This window comes from Phycodurus eques, chromosome 22 (assembly GCF_024500275.1).
Source record: "Phycodurus eques isolate BA_2022a chromosome 22, UOR_Pequ_1.1, whole genome shotgun sequence".
In the NCBI taxonomy this organism is placed as follows: domain Eukaryota; kingdom Metazoa; phylum Chordata; class Actinopteri; order Syngnathiformes; family Syngnathidae; genus Phycodurus; species Phycodurus eques.
This window is the reverse complement of record NC_084546.1, coordinates 4,351,644-4,374,540: the sequence shown is the minus strand read 5'-3', so window position 1 is coordinate 4,374,540 and position 22,897 is coordinate 4,351,644. Positions and strand designations below refer to the sequence as shown.

Below are 22,897 nucleotides of genomic sequence, written 5' to 3'. Positions count from 1 at the left end.
CTTTTTCGTTTGGATTCCGAAATTTGAGGCCCGAAACGCGTGCGGGCCATTCTTTCTCATGCAAATATGCAACTAATTTATTCCGACTGCAACTAAGGAAATGCAAAATGATCAGCTCACATCACAATTAAACCCAGCATTCAAGTTGAAATGTATCATAGCTGTGCCGCACATGTCCATGATGCGCACTGACTTACTTAGAAAGACACAAGGCGAGGCATTGAGGGTCTCGTTGAGTAGAGAGGTCACATTCTGGGTCAGCGTCTGGGTTACTTTGGAGGGGGAGGAAGGGTGACGATCTTCTTAAGAATGATGAGTGAGGATATTTCATCCTGTAGTCAGTTCTTCTATGTGTATATGAACTATTGTTTCCTAAGCTTTATAGAGTCAAGGCACATACTTTACATAAGAACAATCTCACAGCAGCACGCCATGAAACAAAAATGTCACAATAAGTGTATGATGAAATAATTGTGATCTTGCCTCGCTTTACTTATATATTTACAATACTCACCCAATGTGAAATCGGGGCCTGTTTAGTTAAACTCAAAGTAGTACTGTCCCGATTTAATTTTTTGGCACCTCAGTCTGAGTCGTGTCACTTGATTTTGCGTTCGGCCTTTACCGAGTGCAAACCGATACCTCGGCATTGCATTAAGAAATAATATTTGTCACAAAATTCGTACTTGTTGGACTTATATTTGAAGGCAAGTTGGGAGAATGCATCACATTTGCTACTGTAAACCTTCCCTCATTGAACTATAACGATCAACCATCTGTTTGCTGTTTAGTTTGCCGTATCTTTTGTAGTATCTTGCCCTGATTGTCAAAATGTGATGAGGAAACAAAATGTTTCCTCATCTCACTCCGTGCCTGTTTTTCGTAATCAAGCTCTGAGCGAGTCCAAAAGCTTGTGGCCATTCGGTCTTTTTCAGGCGATACAGATCATCTGAAAATTACGTAATCGGCCTCAATTTCAATGTCATCGGATCGGGACAACTCTAACACGAAGCTATTATTCAGTTGTATAGCGGAGCAGGTGCCTTTTGCCATCTAGGGGAAGAGCATTTAATTGTTCTGCATATCTCGATACTATATGTCGCTGGCATAGGTAGATGGACAAAGATACATTGTTTGTAGTAAAAACAATATATATATAATTTTAGGACCCATCAAGTGAAATTGGATAATTTCCTGCGGTACACCTGAAGATCTCTCATGGCACAGTAGTCGGGAATGACCACTGTTTTGGAACTAATAATCCTTCTTTAACCCTAAAAGTAGTTTGTGATTCACTTGAATGGGACTGTAGCTACAAATAGACGGGGTCATCATTTGGTCATGTCCTCGCAGCAGGTGAAGTGTCATTAGAGAGCTCCTGCGACGAGGCGGACCTTGTTAACAACTTCCTGTGTCACCATACAGTAAGAAGTTCTATTTCCGCGCCGCTATCTTTGATTATCATGTAACAAGTCCATCAAAAAGCACGGGCAATTGTGGGAGTTATTTGCTCAAACAAAACAAGGCTTCACAGTGGAATTCCAAACATAAGTGTTTATACTCACTGATGCTGCTGTGTGTGTTGGCACGCTCCAGCGTGTAGACAGGTGCACCTCTGATCCTTATTTTCTTCCCTCGCAGGCACTTTGCACCTGAATAAATCCGATGAGCTGTCAATAGTCGATGTGCACTAGCAACGAGTATACACAAACGTTATTTTGTGTTTTTATGTTAAATTGATGGGCAATTTGGACGTTAATCCTCCACAATTCTGTTTGTACTGCACAACTGTTTTGAATAGCTCTGAAGGGAAATGATTGATGCGCCACATTTATTTTGTCTTTTGCACGTCTGCTGAACCATAGCAAAAATAATAGTCATAAAATACAAATTCAAGTGGTACAAAGGCTAAATAAGGACAGCATGATAAGATCCGGTAAACACATTCCTGTCATCATCAAACTGAAATGTGACAAATTGCCATTTTGCATCCAAATAAGAACTGTACAGTCTGGTTCACAGGACGCGCTTGAGGATTGTGGGAAATGCAGTCCTCGTCATGTGAGAACATGGATAAATAGCTATTCAAATGTGTCTTTCTACTGTCAGCTTGCTCTTTAACTGCATGAAAAGAAAATAATAAAGCCGCTCCAATTTCTTCCTTCCCTGACATAATCCCAGTCTTCATTGTATGGATATTCAAAGCAGCTATTAATATTAAAAAAATTGTATTGTTGACTACTTCTCTCTCTGTCCTATGCGAAAGGGAAACGTGTCCGCTCTTGTGCAGCTTGCGCACACAGTGAGCTCACCTATTGTGCCTGTCTTTGTAAAGCTAATCGTAGCCAGATGTACTTTGTGATTAATTACAGCTTGTCCGTTCTGAGGCGACGGACCTGTACATTATTGTAATTATCCACTGAAAGTCTGCCAACCATTAAATCGAACTCAGGCAGCTGAAATAGCCGAAGTTTCGGCACTTAGTCACCGGCGCGAAACTTGGTGGGAAGTCTGTTGGGTATAAAGTTCACTAACTAGTCTCTTCTAGCTGTGTAACAGGTGATGAGCTAATGATTTTTTTAATGTTATAAATTGTTATGGAGGGATGCTGCGGTACCACTTCTTTTCAAACTGTATGAGGACAAGTACTTACATTTGGGTACAATACTCGCTTTGATAATGCCATTACATCTTGAAATTGAAAGTAAAATTAGTACATACAGTAGATAAAAGATGAAGAAGAAATAAGAGACTAGTGGTACTAGTACATAAGGCCAGTACAATGGCCTTAAGGCCATTTGAGCCTATTGAGGACACAGGTCCATATTGCAACTGAAGTGGAATTACTCCTCAAGGCGCCACTTCTCAAATTGGTAAAAAAAAAAAAAAAAAAAATCTAAATAAATAAAAGCATTTTCTTTGTAGCCCTCAAGGTGCTTGCGAAACACTTTGCTCAACAAAGGCTGTGTATGCTTTTTAGGTGACGTAAGTTTGACACTGAATCATTGTGACATTGACATCTTTGTCTTGGTCTGCTTTGCTGAGACACGGGGGCTCCTCTGCAGTAACCCGACCCACTGTGAGTGTATCTCTGTGGGTTATTGCATCATTCGTGTCCCTCTTCACCTTTTCCCTACCTTGTTCCCCATCAAAATGTGTATTCATACATTCACCGGAACCATCTAATGGCATCCAGTTGCTAGATAAGGTAAAAAGCAGTATTACAATAACAATATGGTTATTATTTTTGTTGCCGTTTGTATTTTGCCACTCTTACGTGTATGAATGCGGTAAGCTATGACCTCAGAAGTGATTGTGTGCAACATGTCTGCCCCGTGTGTCATCCCAGCAGGAAAGACGACTCCGAGCAAGTTTGCCCATTTCCTCATCCTTCAATCTCACATCCGTCCGTCCTTGAATGGTTTTCAACACCATTTTCCGTAACATCATAGTGTTTGTTCAATTTACTGCCTTGGATGAAGATAAAGTTCCCCAAAAAAGAGGCCTTCAAGTCTCATCTGGATCACATTAAACCCTAAAGAACTGCGTGGTATCACTCTGTAGAGTCATCAAAACAACTATTCATGCGAAGCAACGACACAAAGTTGCGCAGGAGTGTCTGCGGATGACTTCGGCCAGATGACTTCACTTTACAGCGCTCGGCCGTATCAGTAGCCTGTATCTGTTTAACTTCTCGGCTTTCCCCCGAATCAGTTTCTCTCCTGTCGTTGTCTCGGCTAATCAGTCGCTGCACCAACGTGGGCCCCTGCTGGGGAGGAAACGGCCATAGAGAAATCTAATGAGGGACAAGGTCAAGGTGATATAGTATCGCTGTGGAAAGTAGCTTATATAATATGGTTTGTAGTGTATGTTATGCAAAAACTGCTTTTGGTGCTGATCCAATGTCGGCCTTGGTGGATGGAGGTCAGTATTTTATTTTATTGGACTTCCTTTTCCAATAAAAATCTGGCATCCTGTTCTACTCATCTTTTTGCACTCTCCCTTGATTTTGGGTGTTTATTGGAAAAGTTGTGAAGTCACACGTGTGTGTTTGGCATAAACCACGTACTGTATCAGTGTGGCATGATTATTTATTTGCTTTTGTAGCATTTGCATGTTTTGTGTTCATCTGTTGACAACCTCTAGAGTTTTAGGGGCTGCGTTTGGACCGTTTCACTGTTCACAAACCCATTGCGGTTTCAGAAATTCAGAAAATTAGGCACATGGTGCCATAAGCGTGACGGTGACATTTGGGCACTGAGTCGTATTATGCCTCAGAAGCCTGCAAATTGGTGGAGGCCTTCATACCCCCAACATCCCACAAACCTTGTTCTGAGGACCAGCAAGCTGGGAAAAAAAGTTGATGGTTCAGATGGCTAGTGTGTAAGACGCTAAGGAGTTTGCGCAAACCATTAATGTACGTTAGACTGGAGGCAGATGTATTGTTTCGCAAACATTTTTTAGAAATATTTACAGTCAACCCCCATTACTAATGGGAGATAGGGACTGAGCCCTGCCATGAATAGCAAAAATCTGCACATAATTGAGCACCCCCCACCCCAAAGGGGTCCATGAAGCGTCAACACAATGTATGCCCTTACATATTGTCTTTCACTCTTCCTTCTACAAATGACTTTCTTCTGGTTTCTGATTTGACTAAAATGATCTAGAATTTTGGATCGATGGGGCAGTCTGTTTTGACCCCTCGAGTGAGGATAACCACACATAAACATGGCCGTCCTCTCTTCCTTCCCCATCAGCAAGTAATAAACATGACTAAAAGGTGTGCTACTATTATTAAATTTTTTCTTGCTACTCGGCCACGGCGAGCTGATGAAAACGAAACCCGAGACGCGCTAAAGTTCATGTTTGGCGTCAAAAGCGGAGGGCCCACACCTTTAATGGCGTGCAAAAGGATCCTTCTGCCAGATTATGTAATCGTTTTATCTGGAACGGCCCGTCGTCCGCTCTCTAACCCTCTCCTTACCCTGCGTTAGATCATCAGTTAGTGTAACAGAGTCGGGAATGGCCGAGAGATTTAAGTTAACAACTGAGGGATTCAAGGTCACACATATACACATGGCTTGACGACGCACGGAATGTTAAATGTTTCTTGTTTATGAAGGCTCAGTTGTTGGATCTACTTGCGCGGCCTGGCATATTTGGCCTTTGGCATTTTTGGAAACATCAACAGAAGAAGTACGCTGAATGGATCATGTGCATCTGCGCGGCCTGCTTGTTTATGAAGTGCGAACACGGCGGCCAGGCCGACTTGCGCTATACTTAGACGACAACCTTTTTCCACACTGCCCAGTACAAAGGTCTGTCAAGGTAGACTTGGTTGAATTTGATGTGGGGTAAAAACGTCAAAAGGGAGCCGTAGCATCACGAGAAATGCCGCATAAATCATGCTGCTGTACACTTGTTGCATGCATGACACACACACACGCGATTATTGAAAGTGCGCCTTCCCCCAGGTGAAATGCCTCAAAGTTCAAAGATGTACCCTGCGTACCTACAGGGAAGTTGCTTACGCCTGAACGTTGCACGTTTCAAATAAATCTTCATTATGGCTGTCTCTAAGCAGTCAAGTCATACAAATGTGCATCTAGTTTTTTTTTTTTTACTTGCTTGGACTAAATTGTGCAATGGTGTAATGTATGTAGAGTCAAAATAAATGTCTTCTACATTCTCACCACAGTGTTGTTAGCAACCCTGGTAAATTGTAATGATTACAAAAATAGAAATATAAAATGAGGCTTCGAAATTGTGAAAAATCAAGCCAATCTCTCCGCTCTGAGACGCTGAATGCACTGCAACCACGCCCCGCTCAACTGTCAACTCAAAAGTCCGTCACGGCGCTGTTTTATCTACGCGCCAAAAATTAGGAACACTGAATGGTATGTGTTTAGAAGAAAAAAAAAAATCTCTGAATTCACTTTACAGGGTCTTTAAGAGATTTTAAATATCTGTTTAAGTTACTTGATGCAGTAATTAAAAAGCGTTCTTTTGACCCATTGGCTGCCTGTTTCCTTCACATGATTTAATTGGATGGTTGTTTTCTGCGCATGGAACAAAGGAGTCCGTTGTTGGTTGCTTATTACAGTTAAAAAAAAAAAAAGAAAGAACAAAACCCACAATTAGCACTTCTTTTGGATAGTTCAACAGTTTGCCAGTTTGAGGATTATTTCTCTTGGATTGTGATGTAATGTTGTACCCCTGTATGATGTGCAGGAATCCTTGTGTGTGTCGGCATGTTGAGGATTCCGACGAACTTTGGGGGTTGCTGTATCTTTATCGGACAGCCAGACGCAGACCAATGAAACAATGAGTGTCAAGCTACAACCGCACCTATTGTTAAGCACATGAGTAGACGCTGGCGTTTTTATTGAAGCTGAACTCATCCTGACATTAGTGGTGCTTATTCTAAAGCATTTCAAGCTTAAGGTTTGGCTCTCGTTTGATATATAGGTCACATCTTAAGGAAGAGGAGGTGCCGAACGAAGAAATGCCCATTTATGATCTTTTTAAACACAAGGAAGCCCGTAATGCCTTCGCCTGGCCACATTTTCAACAGGCAAGACTCCTTTTTCAGCCACAACTAGGTCAGATTTCAGTTCTAGGAGTCAGACACATGGCCCTGGTTACTGCAATATGTAGAGTGGTGACTGATGGGAAACCAAAAACCAGCTAAGTAGGAGGAAGGAATGAGTGAGGAGGAGGAGGAGGAGGGGACGGCAATCCGGGAGAGAGTGGAAAGAGAAACACAAAGGAGAGAGTGGACAAAAAAAGAAAAGATAGAGCAAACACATTTGGAACATAGCAGCAGCCTGCCAACAAGTCAACTCAAATCTCAAAATGTTTGCCTTCAGGGCTTTAGCACCCGCACCTGAAATGTCTTGAAGGTCCTCAGTGTGCCGATATGAGGGCTTCTTCTGTGCCCACCCCCCGCCCACTTACTGGAAGTCATTCATCCCCCTTTCAATCACTCTTATTCACAACAGATGCTCCCCCTCTTTGACACGCTGGTGGGGCCTAAACCATAACAAGCTGTGCTAAAGGACTCGCAGAGGTTTTGCTGTACATTAGCTGTGTGCATGTTTATGAGGTTCCTTGCCGGGGAGCATCTCACGGGCATGTGTGTGGGGTTTCGGAGACTTTGGCTCCATACTAATGAAGTACAAAGTTCCGCCCTGGACATACGGTAAGTTCTCCACCTAAATCAGCCCAGCTTGATTCAATAACGCTCCGAGTGTATTCACCCAACATTCTGAAATTTGGGTCAGAACGCATGCAGGTCAAGCAGGGAAATCAAAGCGGGTAGGCGAAAGATTTTAGCAGTCACCTATCTGAGCAGATTCAGTTGCACGTTTAAAAAAGATGGGTTGCGTCATTGCTGCTCAAAAAGTTGTTTTGCTGTGAGTCAGTTACCCTGGCACTAATTTTAAAAGTGAATATGATACACACTTTTTGCTTTCCAAAAAACAATCCCTTGCCTCATAAATTAACCGTTAACAGACTCCTTAGCGTGGAATTGGAACGGACCACTGTGTGTGAGAAGTGGCTTCTTCTGAGGTTAGCTTCATATGAGCACACATTTGCAGCTTGCAGAGAGCACTGGAAAGCAACAGGAGTTGCTCTAACCACCGGTACAGTATTATGTAATTTAGCCAATCAAATCCTATACAGTGGGGTGCAGTGAAACCCCGCTATTAGCATGGTATAGAAACCGAGCCCTGCCGTAAAAAAAATAAAATAAGCGAATCGTTGACGCCCCTCCCAAGAAGGAGTTTGCAATTCCAAAAGATTGCAGCAAAGCACTGAAAATGGAGCGGACCAATGAGCATCAACTCCATTCATCTAGCATCTACACAATCATGAACCCATGTAACATAACGTGGGCGTCAGGCGGAATCCTCGCGTCTCCAAAACCATCACTATTCAGGAAAAAACAAAAAACAAATGTATGTTTACCCATTAACATTGCATCGTCAAAGAGATCAAGCCATTTTCAACACTTTAGATTGGTCAATAATTCATTTTTACTTCGTTATAACAACTGAATATGCTGTACAGGATATGATAAAAAGCCTGAGAAAAGGGCAATGGTTTGGCCCGGGCCATCAAATGTAACAACCCCCCCTGTGTGGGTTCCCGATTAGATAATCCAATGTTTTGTTTGGGACTCTGTTTTGCCAAGCGTGGTTGCTTGTGACCTCCAAGATTATGTTTTCATCAGTTTTGTTTGCTTGTGTGCAACATTCTGGTTCACTGAGGCTGTGTTTGTGACCTCCATATCCGTCCCCAGTCTGATCACCGAGCGGCAAAGCGGCGTGGGTCGATCCGAGGGTTTCAGGTTCCGCTTTAACGCCACCCAGGCTGCGGGTGACGGGACTAGGTCGCTGGCGGCCTTCTCGCGCGTGGGCGCGTTTCTACACGTCCTCATGCAGAAATAGGCCAGCCGACGCAGACGTGACGCTCGCGCAGGGGATGCGTCAGTGGCTTGTTTCGTCGGAGAACACAGAGCTCACTGGAAGAGTGATGTGTGAGTGGCAGATGAGAAAGTACAGATGTGAACGTGCGGGCTCGCCACGTTAAAGTGCGTGTCGGCTTGCTTGTGACGAGGAGAGAGCGAGAGGGTGTTTTTGAATCTGACAAGTACAAGTCTCATGATGTTTTGAAGCTTGCAGCGGAAAGACTGAAAACAACCAACTTCTTAACAAGACTGCTGGTGTTCTGGAAATTCAATTACTAAAAAAAAAAACCTCGCCGGGATGATCTATATTTTGTTAGCTTTCTTTTCATATTAGGCTATATCCCAACGTCAACACCCATTCAGACCCTAAAGTTGCAGGAGAACATATTCACTTTGTATAAAAAAATGGTGCAGCCGATTAATTGATTAGAGGCTGTTCTGCACATGCTCTCACACATGCTCACACATGAGAAAGAGAGGGAGAAGCTTCCAGTACTCTGAGGTGAGGCGTCATTATGGGTGGTCAGGCTGCTGTTTTTTTAAGTGCTGCTCGGAAAACGGAATGTTGACTTCCAGTCAGTCAGGTGAGCTCTCATCTATTGTCATGTGACCACAGGGTCAGGCGATGGAGCGAGCGAGAGGTTGAAGATGATGAGGATGTTTGTGTGTCAGCTGCTAATAGACATCAGCGAAATGCATTGCGCACATTGCAGGTAGAAACCACTATGGGCCACTTTAACACACACAAACACAATCATGATGATGATGATGATTTTGAAGATCATTACATCCTCATCTCGGTGTGTATACTGGATGGGAAACATATAAGCACAACGTTACAGTAATAAACGAGCACAAAAACAGATTATTCCATTGCCTAACTTTGTTAGAAACTCAGCGAATCTCAAAATATTTGGGAGAAAAATGCGAAATATTGCCAGAACTTCGACTATTCTACCCATTATCCCACCGATTAATCGAGTAATCAGATAAAATTTGATTTTGCGTTATTCAACAACAAAATGTGCATGTGAGGTTCGATATATTCAATGCTATAACATGTGACTTTGAGTGTATATCATCAATATGCAAACACTTTCTTTGACGCACATGTTCGTGAGTAAGCGAACCACACGCGTCCTTACAAGGCCTGCGTGGCCTTTGAGCCATTTTGCATTTTACGAGGGCATCATGGGTGGAGCTGGAATGCCCGTTAAACGGCATTGCGTTGATGCACAACTCACTTAAGAAGCATCCAGGAGATAAGCTGTAATTAACTGGAAGGCGCCCTCTTATACACTTTTAACTACAAACATATGGATAGACTGTCACAGTAGGAGACTATTTCTGATAAAAGCAGAAAAGATCAAACTATTGCTGTGTTGCCTTTGAATGGGAGATGAAAGGACAATGAGCAATTTTAGCCGGAGCCTCCTCCCGAGTGAGCAGCTGCGGTTCAGTCTGATATGACGCCGTCCTCATCATCAGATTTCAATCACCACTTCTCGCATCGCATCCTCTTATCACATGCATCCACTCCATCCTGCCATCATAGTTCCTGTTGTCCTCACCCTCTCTCCCGCTCTCTCTTTCTGTTTCCAGGACCGGAAGCTGTCCAAGTCGGAGCGGCAGCGCTTCAAGGAGGAGGCCGGGATGCTGAAGGGCCTCCAGCATCCCAACATTGTCCGCTTCTACGACTCGTGGGAGGGGCCGTGCAAGGGGAAGAAGTGCATAGTGCTGGTCACCGAGCTCATGACTTCGGGCACGCTCAAGACGTGAGTTTTAGACGTACAGTTGATGACTCCCACGGAAAACAATCACAATAATTGCCGTAAGATGCCACAATGTGGTGGAAAAGCCCTACTTTTGTCTAAATGAAACTCCTCAACTCACTTCAACATTGTTCCTAGGCATAAAGATGGCACCAAAGTAATTCTTTCATTACTGATATTTCTCAGACCGAGTACAAACACTTACATATTTAAGTACCCACTGATACCAAGTCCTGATACTTGCTTCATGCCGTTACATCTTGCAGTTGTGATGAAAATGTTTTATTTTAATCAAATATTGTTCAAAAACACAAACTTTTCATATAACCCTTCTTAGAGTAACAACTTATCATTAGTGATATTTTAACCTATTTAAACCTGAAACACAAGATATTTCAGTTACTGTGATGTCTCAGACTGAAAACTCGGGCAGCTGACGGGGCTCGAGAAACTTGGTGCTTGCCGGACGGTCCGCCGACGGAACTTGCGGGGCAGCGGCCAGTGTCGCGGCCCGAGAGGGATTCATCATCCATTTTGCAGAACGTTATTTGCAGTCGACTAACAAAGTCTTTAAAAAAAATTGATAAATAAATATTTCCAAATGGCTGTCACGGCTGTTACTGCATCTGCCCCTAAGTTATGTTATGCTGGTAAAGTGGTATCGGTGTATTGGCATCAATACCGGTACTGATAACGTAGTATAGGTTCCCCCCAAAAAAATTTGTGCCTATCTGAAGGCTTGAACCGTGAATTTGTGATGGTTCACTGCACAGTTCACAAGTGCTCCCTGCAAAAATGGCAGTGTCACGTCGTGCACAATACATAGGGTCTGTCCAACTGTTTCTGCCCCATGCACCTCTCCACCCAAATGGGAAAAAAATATTCAGCGTGGAGAATCAATGTCTGTGGTCGTCATTGTCCACGCGGTGAACACGTCTATTGAAGCATGCGGTCTATTCAATGTGATTACACAATAAGAGGCAAAATGTGGGGCGAACTGGTGAGCAAGCGCCGTGTCCCCCGCCTCCCTGCCGCGGTGCATGGCGGGACATGGGCCCACCTGCCAGCTGCTGCTTCTGCTGCAGATTCCTCTCATTCCTGTCAACCGGACAGACAGACAGCGGCAGGGACCAAGTGAAGCGTGCCGAGGGGGACAGCGCGACGACGAGACGCATGGATGAGCACGCTGACAGTTTCAGTTCAGACAGGGCGCAAGAGCGGAACACTAAAGAGGCATGAAAACACTTTAATTTTATTAGGAAAGCGGTTCTAAGTTAACTAGAAAGTGTCTCTCTGTCTGACCCAAAAATGAGCCACCTGTGAACAGATAACAAGCGTGACAAAGCTTACAAGGGTGATAGTGCCCTCTACTGCACACTGCAGGATCTCCATTCAATTTTGACTTCACAAATCCTATACTGTACTGTGGAAGAATTTGTTTTACCCCTTTTCAAAATCCCATCACCAGAGGTTATCGTTAAGGAAAGAATGCAAATGTATGGATTACTTTTACACTGTGCAGGAGCCAGCGAAGAAGTATGTAAACAATTTTGAGTGGTTGCCTGTACACATGTACTGTAACACTGTAGGGTATGTTGGCTGTAGTCCAGGTGAACGCTCTGCAAGAAGGAGTGCTAATGTGTTGGGAATGATGAGAGGGACAACAGATATGGAGCATGGGAATATTGACTGCGAGCCCTATTATCTGTGTGTGTGCATGTGTGTATATGAGTTTACCGCACAATACGGTGGTGCCTTGCGATACGAATGAACTTAACTCACTTCACAACAAGCAACAATATGGCAGATCGTGAACAATTCTTCAAAAAAGAGGCATCAAGCTGTTAATTCTCACTCCCAGTTGAAGTTTACGCTCAAACAAAACATAAAACAAATAGAATTACACATTAGTAATTTAAAACAACCACATAGTTTTGCTTTAGGGAAGGCAAATTAGCATAATGCTAACAAACAATGTAAAATTCCATAGATGGGCTAATAAATAGCGTTTGTATCACGGTGTTATAACAGATATTTGAACACAATGATGTCGCAACACGGGGACAAATTATATAACAATACTGACAGGCATATATTTTTTATCATCTGCAGAGAACAACTAATATTACTGTGTCTTAGTGAGGTGTTTTGACCAGCTCAATGTAGATCCATATGTCCGTATTATACTGCCCCCAGGTGGCCAAGGTGCACACCAGAAGGAGCAGCACAATGTCCATTTGAACTAAACCAAAAAACGTGGCAAAAACTGTTTAATTCTTTACATTCTATTGTAATGTTGTCATTGCTGTGAGTTTTTATAAAGAACTGTAGGAGTGCTAGTCCTTACACAATAAAACAAAACAAAGAAAACACATTACAAACATATTTTTTGGGGGGCGCGGCTGGAATGGATTAGTCATTTTCGTTCATTTTAATAGGGAAAGTTGATTTGAGATATGAGTGTTCTGAGTCATTTACGTGGTCGCCGAAGGAATTAAACTTTCATCTCAAGGCACCACTATATATTGCACGTGTATGTACGACAGTTTTCACCAGCTCTCGTGAGATTCCGCACTTTTATTCAATTCCGAATTAGATCAAGGTTTTGGCTCTCAGTTCTGAGAGGACTTGCATAAGGGGGAAAAAAAAATTTGATTATTCTGCTGTGATGTCGGCCATTTAAAATGCAGACTAGATCGCCTAACTACCTCACGTCTTATCTAGAGGGATGAAATTAATCCCCTTTTTATCTAACTAGACTTCAAAACAAATCCATGTTTGATATCGAATGAGGAAATCTTCCTGGTAATGCTGCAAAGTTAATATTATTTATTGCTGCCGTGACCTTTTGGTCCTCCCTTGTTCCATACAACTTCCAAACAAAGTTTCAGATGTGTTATGGATGACTTCTTCAACAAAGTCATTTCCGGGCTTTTGATTTTTCGGCAGCTACTTGAAGCGCTTCAAGGTGATGAAAATCAAGGTGCTGCGTTCGTGGTGCCGGCAGATCCTCAAGGGCCTCCACTTCCTGCACACCAGAGCGCCACCCATCATTCACCGCGACCTCAAGTGCGACAACATCTTCATCACCGGGCCCACCGGCTCGGTCAAGATCGGGGACCTGGGCTTAGCCACGCTGAAACGGGCATCGTTCGCCAAGAGCGTCATTGGTAGGATGTCTCCAACTACTACAACTGCACTAACGACATATATAATGAATATGTGGTCTTCGTCTGTTGTGCGGTCAGGTACTCCTGAGTTTATGGCTCCAGAAATGTACGAGGAGAAGTACGATGAATCTGTAGATGTTTACGCCTTCGGGATGTGCATGCTAGAGATGGCCACCTCGGAGTACCCCTACTCGGAATGCCAGAACGCCGCCCAGATCTACAGACGAGTCACCAGCGTGAGTGTTTTGCACTCCATGAGATCCACTCATGTTTTTTTGTTTGTGTAATCTGGATAAATCTCCGCTTCAGTGGAAATAAGACAGTAGATGTCATCATCAAAATCAGTTCCCACGTCAAAATACTTTTGTTTTATATGCCATAAAATGTGTTTCTAATCACTTGGGAGGGAATAAAAGAGGCAGTCATCGTTCTGCCCAGTCTCACTTTAAGTTTTTTTTTTTTATCACTGCATTAAATTTACATTTTAGTGTAAATATCTGTCTTCCAAGCACACCTGCGTGATTTAATTTAGCCGTTTTAAAAATCGCATTACTTCACCCTCAGGGTCCTGATTTAAAATCCCGTGGGCAGCCCTTACAACATCCCCATTCCTCCCCCTCATGACGGCCGGCCTTACATTTTTTGTCAAAACAACCCGTTGGCCGCCTGCGTTATTTTCCGACGCACCCCAGGTAGCCCCTCTCTTTTCGCCGGGCAATTGATCCCCACAGCCAGTGTCCTGACGAGGCCGGTCACCCTCATTAACCTCTTACGTCATCACTAAAAAACAACGGTCAAAAAGTTACATTTGCCAGGAAGTCAGGAAGTAATGATGTTACGAAGACCAGTTTGTGTGGAAAAAAAACACTTAACCAATTTATAGGAATTTAAGGCCCGCGTCATTGCCTCGTCCTTTAATCCTGGCCGAGAGTTTCTTCCCCTTCCTCCTGAGCATTCCTTACCTCCAGTCAGCCCCATAAAGCCCGCTTTCTCTCCCTCTCATCTGTCATACCTAATATCATTACTCCCCGCATGAGTCCAAACTTTGTTTGGCCCTGGAATCTCAGTGTGTGTATTTGTGGGTGACTGTGAAATCCAGAGAGGGAGCGAGAGAGTTGGTGGTGGGGAGTGGAAGGAGAGAAAAGAGCCAATGACAGAAAAGATGGGAGGTGGTCATTTGCGCTTGCTGGTAAACAATCTTCAGTCACTTTGGACTAAAAGTTAAGCCTTTTCTCTGGGTGCACTCAAGGTAAGTCACTCACCATCTATTGCAGTACGTCTTGACCCATCCCTTTTAATATTATGATTAAGAGTTAGAAGTCCTCCATTTTCAAGTAAAGTTTTTAAACGTGTCATAAGTGTATGCGTTTGGTCTGTTTTATTTATTTTTTATTGTTTTATTTCCATTTGATTGGAATTAAGAATTCAACTAGATCTCGATCACTAGACCAAAACTCATGCAAATTGTCGTTTAACGATGTTCAATTTGGTCTTTTTACATCAGCATCAATTATGCTTTTAATATTCAAGTCCTGTATGTCCACCAAAAGAGATTCCTGAGCGTTGAATTGTAAAATGTTTTGTTATTAATTCCCGATTTGGACCCGTACATACTTCTGCTTGTCAAATATTTATACAGTCCTAACAAACACACTGCTCTGTTCAACCGCCATCAATTTAAATGACAAGACGCCATTGATGTTAACCTGATTATATAATTCTGCGCCATGGGAAGCAACTTTAATGCCTCATGTTTTCCAATGTATGTTCTCTTGCCTGCCTCTTGATTCAAGTCACGCACATCACGTGACTTTGCAAGTAAACAGCAGCAGAATTAATTTGATTTAGTTTTATTATTGCACTGTATAGACATTATAGCGTCACTGCTGTATTTTCATCTCAAGTAAGCTGAAGGACCATTTGTCCAGAGTACAATTTATTGCGTTAACTTGTTTTTTGTACTGTCACGCAGGGAGTGAAGCCCGGTAGTTTCGACAAGGTGGCCATTCCCGAAGTGAAGGAAATCATCGAGGGCTGCATCAGGACGAACAAAGATGAGAGGTATGACACACACACACACAAACCAGCTGTAATAGTGTGCAATTTTTTAAAACAATGATCACATCCAATAGTCATACCAAAAAAAAAACAAAAAAAAAAAAACATCTCTTCTTTGTTCTTCCCTCCACTTTATTTATAATCCTTCAAACTAACCTGTCTTGTCCTTGTAGATACGCCATCAAGATTCTGTTGAACCACGCCTTCTTCCAGGAGGACACGGGGGTCAGGGTTGAGCTGGCAGAGGAGGATGACGGGGAAATGATCGCCATCAAACTGTGGCTCAGAATAGAAGATGTCAAGAAGCTCAAAGGTAAGAAAAATAATGCTTAAGAATACGAACGGAATACCTTGAGTAATTCGATTACAAAAAAAGGTTGATGCAAAATCTCTGCCTCGCCAACGCAAGTTATCAATGTTAGCTAATTTAATATAGCATACCATCTCGAGTCAGGCTCTGCGTTTAAAAGCCATAAACACTCTAAGAAACAGATACTACAGTAGAACATGAGGATGGCAAGCCAAAGTGGACGAAAATAATACCTGCACCTCACATGCACATTATTCTGTTTAATGATGCAAAATCAATTTTTATCGTATTCCTGAATTAATCAATGGGATAATCGGAAGAATACTCGATTTGAAAAATATTCAATATCTGCTGTTCTTCTTACCTTCTATGGGTTGAGATACATTTTGAACACCTGCGTACTGTGTTGTTGTGTTTCCAGGAAAATACAAAGACAACGAAGCCATCGAGTTCTCCTTTGACCTCAATAAGGACGTTCCCGAAGATGTGGCCCAGGAAATGGTATCAACTGATGGCGGTCTGGGTTAAATGAAAGGGAATCACCATTGTCACAATGTCCCACTTCTAGGTTGAGTCTGGCTATGTGGCCGAGGGCGACCACAAGACTATGGCCAAAGCCATCAAGGATCGTGTGTCACTGATCCGGAGGAAGCGAGAGCAGAGGCAGCTAGTGCGAGAAGAGCAGGCGAAGAGGAAACTTGAGGCGGAACAACAAGAGGCACTCAAAGCGTCACATACACAGGTTTTTAATTCTTCACATTCTACTGCTGTTTTTGTTATTTAGAAGACAAATTAATTTCCATTGTTTCCAATGGGTAAAAATGATTTGAGGAGTGTTTTCTGTTACAAGCGTGGTCACAGAACAAACGTATGTCAAGGCACCACTGTATTCACTTTGTTTGGGTTGTTTTGTTTTTACCCTTTTTATTTATTTAAAATTTTTTGCCAGGCAGAGGTTGACGAGACAGAGGTGGAGCAACAGCATCACTATCAGCAGCTGGGCATCTCACACACAAGTAAGACACATGACGTTGATTTGTTGACGCATGATATTCCTACTCCACACATTATATTAAATTTCAGCTGAAGGAGGCGCGGACAGTGGTCAGGGTTCCTCGCTTTTCTCCAGCGACTGCCCCCAGCTGGGTCAGCTGACCATGTCCTACAGCTGCCCGCCCGCCAGCCAACCTCAGTCGCAGAGCCCCTACCCCTCCACACCCGGAGGCGTCGCCCCCGCGCAGCAGCAGCACCCGGCCTACGCCCAGCCTCCGCAGCCAGTGGTGAGTGGAGTTCATCCCTTCCGACAGGCGCTTTATCTCACCAAATGTGCTCTCTGATTTGTTGCTCGGTGTGTTTGGAGTGGGATCGCGGTTGCAGTGCCTGCGAGTGGGCTTGCGGTTGTGAGTTGCGCATGTTCGGTTTTACATTTTATCAGTCACGAGAGTAGTAGCAGGAGTTTTTAAACTCCTGGTCGTCCCACATTCTTATATAATTTCGTCTCTCCTCCATCCAACCTCCTCTTTTTAGATTATTAGATGACTGTCGTGCAACATTTTTCCTTTTTGTTTTGTTTACTCTTTCCAAGTTGTATTTAAATGTAATGTGTTTTTTATATGCATCAGGTGTCATATCTAGGTTTTCACTCACAGAACTGTTGGTTGTTTTTTTTTTTTTAAATGCACATGAAGAACTACTACAACGACAACTAAATAATATCATTTCATTTTGGAATAACTTAGACCAAGGGTCACCGACCTTGTTGAAACTGGAAGATCCTTCTTGGCTACTGATTATTCCATAATTTTGATGCACACTTCTGAAATGACAAATTTGCTCAAAATACCTTATTTATTATATGTTGTTATGCATGATTAATGATATTCATATGTGAAGACACTGGACATATTAATTTGTCACACAATAAGATTTATAATTATCAGCAAGGATTAAACAAGGTAGAAAACAGATTTAAATATTAATATCAAACAGAGTAGTCAAGTCAAAAGGGACTAGAGAACAATGTGCACAACAACAGTCGTATAACGGTAAGAGTAATAGTCCCATTTATATTCATCTCGAGTAACACTGAAGTGTTTTCAAAACGATCACTTCTGAAACATTCCTAGGAAATCACAATGTTTCATCACTGGTGAGCTACAGTGTTTATTGACCATACCCGCGGGCACCTTGTTAGTGACCCCTGACTTGGTGTGTGGCCTTCCTAAAAAGAAAATCTGACAAATTCACAGGTAGATTTTTGTTTGATTTAGTGTACATTTTGTGTTTGCTTATGTTGACATTTTGTTGCTGTTATCTTTTTTTTTTGCATCTTCACTTGTGTTTCTTCTCCCTTTTGGTCCCAACCTCCTCACGTCCCGCAGCCTGCGTCCCACCGCCGTCGAAGCCGTAGCATGTCCGTTTGCGTCCCCCCCTCCTCCTACTCCCTCGCCCCCACGCCCCTGGCGCCTCACCTCAAGCGGCCCTTCACCCCTCCGCCAGACCTGTCCTCCTCGTCCTCCCACGCCGGCGCCTCCCCTCGCGCACCTCGCTCGGCCGAGAAGGACACATTCGCCACGCGCCTCTCCAAAGCCCTGGAGGCGGTGCTTCCTCTTCACTCGGCCGTGTCGTTGCCCAGGGTCAGGCGGCGGAGGGCCAGCCTGCCCGCCCTCTTCTCTAGCCCTGTAGGTTCAAAGCTCCTCGTCCCACTGCGCCACGTTTAGGTGGCGGGAAGCAGAGAGTTGAGTGAAAAGAGATAATGAGGATCATGTGCCACATTGATATCTGATCCATCTCTTTTGCTGCCTCTCTTCTTCTGGTGGACAACCAAGGGATGGATTATATTCAATTCAGATTGACTGGCTGTCCAAAATCTATGCAAATGTGCTTATATCATATGCATCTACCACCAGGAAAACCCATTCACTGGCAGAATTTATTACATACATACACTGTGTACAGGGTTAGTCACCTAAAGTGTGTGTGTTATTTTTACAAGGAAATACAGTCGTGCCTTGAGATACAAATTTAATTTGTTCTGTGATCATGTGCGTAACGTAAAAAAAACGTATCTCAAAATCATTTTTCACCACTGAAATAAATGGAAATGCCATTAATCCATTCCAGCCTCCCACAAAAAAACAAATAAATGTTTGTTTTTTTAATAAGGAAAAATAGCACACTATAATATTGTACTTTATAAAAACATAGAGTAATAGCATTATTATTATATAGATTTTAACCAATTAAACAGTTTGTTCATCATGACTTCTATTGCTACTGTAAGTTACTCAGTGAGATGCTGTAATATTAATATGTAATATAATTTTGCGTAGAGGATAAAGAATATATGCCTCTGCCTATTGTTATATTATCTGTCTAAATGTGTTGCTCCAACATTTGTGTTCACATATGCGTTGTTTCTGAATCCGCAACTATCGTTGCTAACCGTTTGCATGTCAGTGGCGTTTTCTGGCAAAGCTATGTCGTTCGAAATGCACAACGTGTAATGCCCAACAACAGCTTGTATCTCGCAAAAGTCGGATCACTGGCTCAAGGCATCACTGTACTAGAATGCCAGCATAAATCGGTAGATTCTTCCTGATGTCGACATTTCGTAGGGTTTTACAAAAAATTCTGAGTGAAGATGCATCGGCAGATTGAAGTTCCAGCGAATATTTCATCTTCCAGCTGTACTCCTCCCTAACGTTGTCATCTTTTTTTATACCTCTTTTTCACCCTCATGCTTCCTTCCCTCAATCTCTCTTTCTTTTTTTATTATTATTCTTTGGAATAGTCTCATTTACCCTAACCACGTCTTTTTGCTTCTTGGAGAAATGTTGTTCAGAGACGATGCTCTTTGTATTGCCTTTCTGTCATTCTTAAACCCGCTGTATCTCATTGTCGCAGCAGCATTCAATGGCGCACCCCTACAGTGGAGGAGCGAGCACAGGAGGAGGAGCAGGGGGGAGCGCCCCTCTCCCTACACTACCAGACCCCCCCACTATTTTCTTCCCCTCCATCCCCGAACGCCCCATTTCCTTCTCACCTCCTCCGACCGCCCCCCCAAAGGCGTATAACACGCAGCGGCGCAAGAGCACATCTATTCTGGAGGCTCATACCCGCCACTTTCAGCCGGCGTACCCCCGATACGGGAGCAGCCTGCACCCCTTCTCCGGCATGGAGGGCGTGGACCCGCCCTCTCTCTTCATGGCCAATCCCGGTTTCCCTCAGAGACTCGGATTGGGGGAGCATCTGCATCTCCCGGGACAATCGGAGCTGACGTTCTACGGCTACAAGGACATGAGGGCGGAACACGAAGAAGTAGTGAGGAGACTGAGTTTAAATCAAGCGGCCTTACTTGACCATTACGAAGCCATGGCGTACGGCGGCTACCCGATCACTGCGCACCAGCTCGGCCTCTTGAGTTTCCACCAGCAGAGGCAAGCGGCTGCAGCGGCTGCCGGTTTGGGCTACGATTCCGGTCCTCAGCCAGGCTTCCTGCACCCTCACATCATGCAAAGACTAAGCGCGCACAGTCCAATTCCTCCGCCAGTACCTTCGATGAACCAACCCACCGGTTGCCCTGTTTCTTGTTCATCCTCCGACGCGCAACACCACGCGTCACCTTCCACCTACCCGATGTCAACACCGCCAGTCACAGCTGATGCGGCGCCGCCTACGGGAAGCATTTTTGACTACCATTTAGCCGCCAACGACCCGAGCCTCCTGGCCTCCAGACTGTACCGAGCCCGGAGGAGTTCCATGGATCTCCCCCTGGATGAAAACACCTCAACGGGGTCGGGCGGCTCCGGCTCGTACCTTCGACTCCAGCCGGTAACGGAAGAGATGTTTTCCTATGTCAGTCCCGAGCTGCCCTTACCGCCAGGAAGTCTCCTCCTCCATCACGCAGGCCTAAGCGCCAAAGACCGAAGTCCAGAGCCATCCAGCGATTCTCTGCAGTCCTCTGATGCAGGAGAGTTCCAGTCGCCTCCTCCCTCGTTCCTCCATTTCGACTCCTCGGCCGCTCAGTCCATCCCGCGGTCGTCCTCCGCTGTATTCTGTGACTCAACCGAAAGCCAGGCGCATCCGCCCTCCATGCAGTTTTTTCTCCCTCCCACCCCGTCCTCCAACCTGGGAACGTCGGCGGCCCAACAGGAGTCACTCATTCCGAGTGTGTGGTCCCGACATGGAGGGGTGGTTCCCTCCCAGCCCGACATGACGTACCATGAGTCATTGCTGGCCATGCAGGCCAATAACCCCACACTGGTACTGAGTTCACATTTTCAACGTTCGAGGAAGTCTGAACCCATGGGTCCAATTACATTTTTGCAATGTTGTTGCTTGAGTTGTATGTATTGGTATTGCCTTAGAGATTAGTGTTATCACGATACCAGATGTGGTATAGTATCGTTTTTGACGGCGAGGTACCGCGGTACCTTTATAGTACCGGTACACCGTGCAACTCTATTACAAATTTCAACTTTTCAAAATAGAAAGTGATTATTGTAAAAATATAGTAACGTATCACGTTAGACGAGTGATAAGGTAATTTGACCCATGGGCAATTCCTGTTGTGGTACCCGACCAACCCGACACCCCAGATCATGTTTTTTGCCCATGCAGTAAGGTTGTGAATTTAACCCCTTTCCAGTCGCTTGGATGCTACAGAGCACGTCTCAAATGTTCTTTGCGAATGTCTCACTTTTTTTATTCCCTGACAATGATCAAAATAATGGTAAAAAAAAATAGTTGGTGTATTCAGATTTGCTTGAGACTTGCCCTGTTGTACCAGCTTTGTAAACAGTCTAAGCCTCATCCTTTTTTATTTTTTATTTTTTTTTAATTATTAACACAATGTGTCCTAAGTAAGTAGTATTTTGTCTGTATGTTCATATATATCTGTATATGGAAACGTGTGTTTGTACAAGTATGCTATACATATGGTATACTTGAATATTACACTGCTAATCCAAAGTCGCTTGCCATAATAATATTGTTTCATTGGTTTATGAACTACATCGAGTAACATATAATGGTTCTCTTCTATTGGCTAAAGGTCATAAAGCCGAAAGACTTTGTTGATTTGTGCGGACAAACACACCAAAACATACAACAAATCGACAGAGGCTTAGATTAAATAAAGCAATGTGCAGACATTAATTTTGTGTATTTTTTTTGTAGCTTTGTGTTGTACCGCTTTGATTCAGTTATTTATTTTTTTGCTTTTTGTGTTTGTTATTACTGTCTTTTGCAGGGTTCAAAGGTTACAGCTGCAACCCGTCAAACCCTTAGAAAGCTGATAGGCTCGGTGTCATATTCGTCATTGTTTTCATTTCGCATTCTTCGTAGCTTTTCTGTCATGACATTTGTATCATTTTTATTCCCGTGCTTTTATTTGTCTGTTTAGCTGATGTATTGCAACTATACTTGTTTAAGTTACTTTCTTGACAAGTATAATGTATGCAGCCTTCTAAGGGTTCATTTTGGGTTGATAGCCATTCTAATGTAATTCTAATGTGATTTGATTGTTATTCATGTGACATTTCAAACCAGATTTGGTTCGGGATGAAGGTTAAGAAACGGAGTGGGTTGTCTGTCCACAAAACGAGAATCCCCAAACGAGTAAAATAGTGTTTGGTTTCATCTGTGACTGTGTAACATGCACTTACCCTTAATTTCCGACCATGCATGAGAACAAAGCCCAATCTAATGAGCCTAACCCCAATATTATGAACGCTACAAACTGTCTACGTAGTGTGTGTTTTATACTCGGACAATTTGTCTGTGTGCATGTGTGCATACGCAAGAATGAAACATAGACTAAGAGCCGTACTCTAGTAGAAGTACCTTGCGTTTGTGCTCATGCAATTTTCCCATCAGAAAGACATAGATAAATTCTGATTATTTCCTGTTTTCTACAAAGCAGGCTCAGGTTTCAACCACCCAGCCAGCCCCAGGTTCCCCGCTTTTAGGACCATTGGCCTCGCAACTGACCCCTCAAGGGACCCCGCAGCAGGTAACAAAAATAAGCCTTCCTTGTTTTAAATGCTACAAAGCCTTGCAAACTGTTCGAATTCCTCTCTACAGGTGGGTGCGTCCGTCCAGTTTTTCG

General features: G+C 43.5%; 1 protein-coding gene across 13 annotated transcripts in view; it reads left to right on the top strand.

Moving 5' to 3' along the window:
* wnk1b (WNK lysine deficient protein kinase 1b) overlaps positions 1-22,897 on the top strand; it is a 52,164-nt gene that overhangs the window by 17,747 nt on the left and 11,520 nt on the right. For 7 of the 13 annotated variants that reach the window (XM_061667693.1, XM_061667689.1, XM_061667691.1 and 4 more), the window contains exons 3-14: positions 10,079-10,251; positions 13,198-13,418; positions 13,497-13,654; positions 15,391-15,479; positions 15,650-15,789; positions 16,208-16,287; positions 16,355-16,528; positions 16,736-16,802; positions 16,870-17,066; positions 18,168-18,467; positions 19,693-21,051; positions 22,709-22,801. In XM_061667693.1, coding sequence (XP_061523677.1) covers positions 10,079-10,251; positions 13,198-13,418; positions 13,497-13,654; positions 15,391-15,479; positions 15,650-15,789; positions 16,208-16,287; positions 16,355-16,528; positions 16,736-16,802; positions 16,870-17,066; positions 18,168-18,467; positions 19,693-21,051; positions 22,709-22,801 — 3,051 coding nt within the window. The remainder of the gene's footprint in view (positions 1-10,078; positions 10,252-13,197; positions 13,419-13,496; positions 13,655-15,390; positions 15,480-15,649; positions 15,790-16,207; positions 16,288-16,354; positions 16,529-16,735; positions 16,803-16,869; positions 17,067-18,167; positions 18,468-19,692; positions 21,052-22,708; positions 22,802-22,897) is intronic. The other 6 variants (XM_061667687.1, XM_061667695.1, XM_061667694.1 and 3 more) reach the window with 6 other exon arrangements.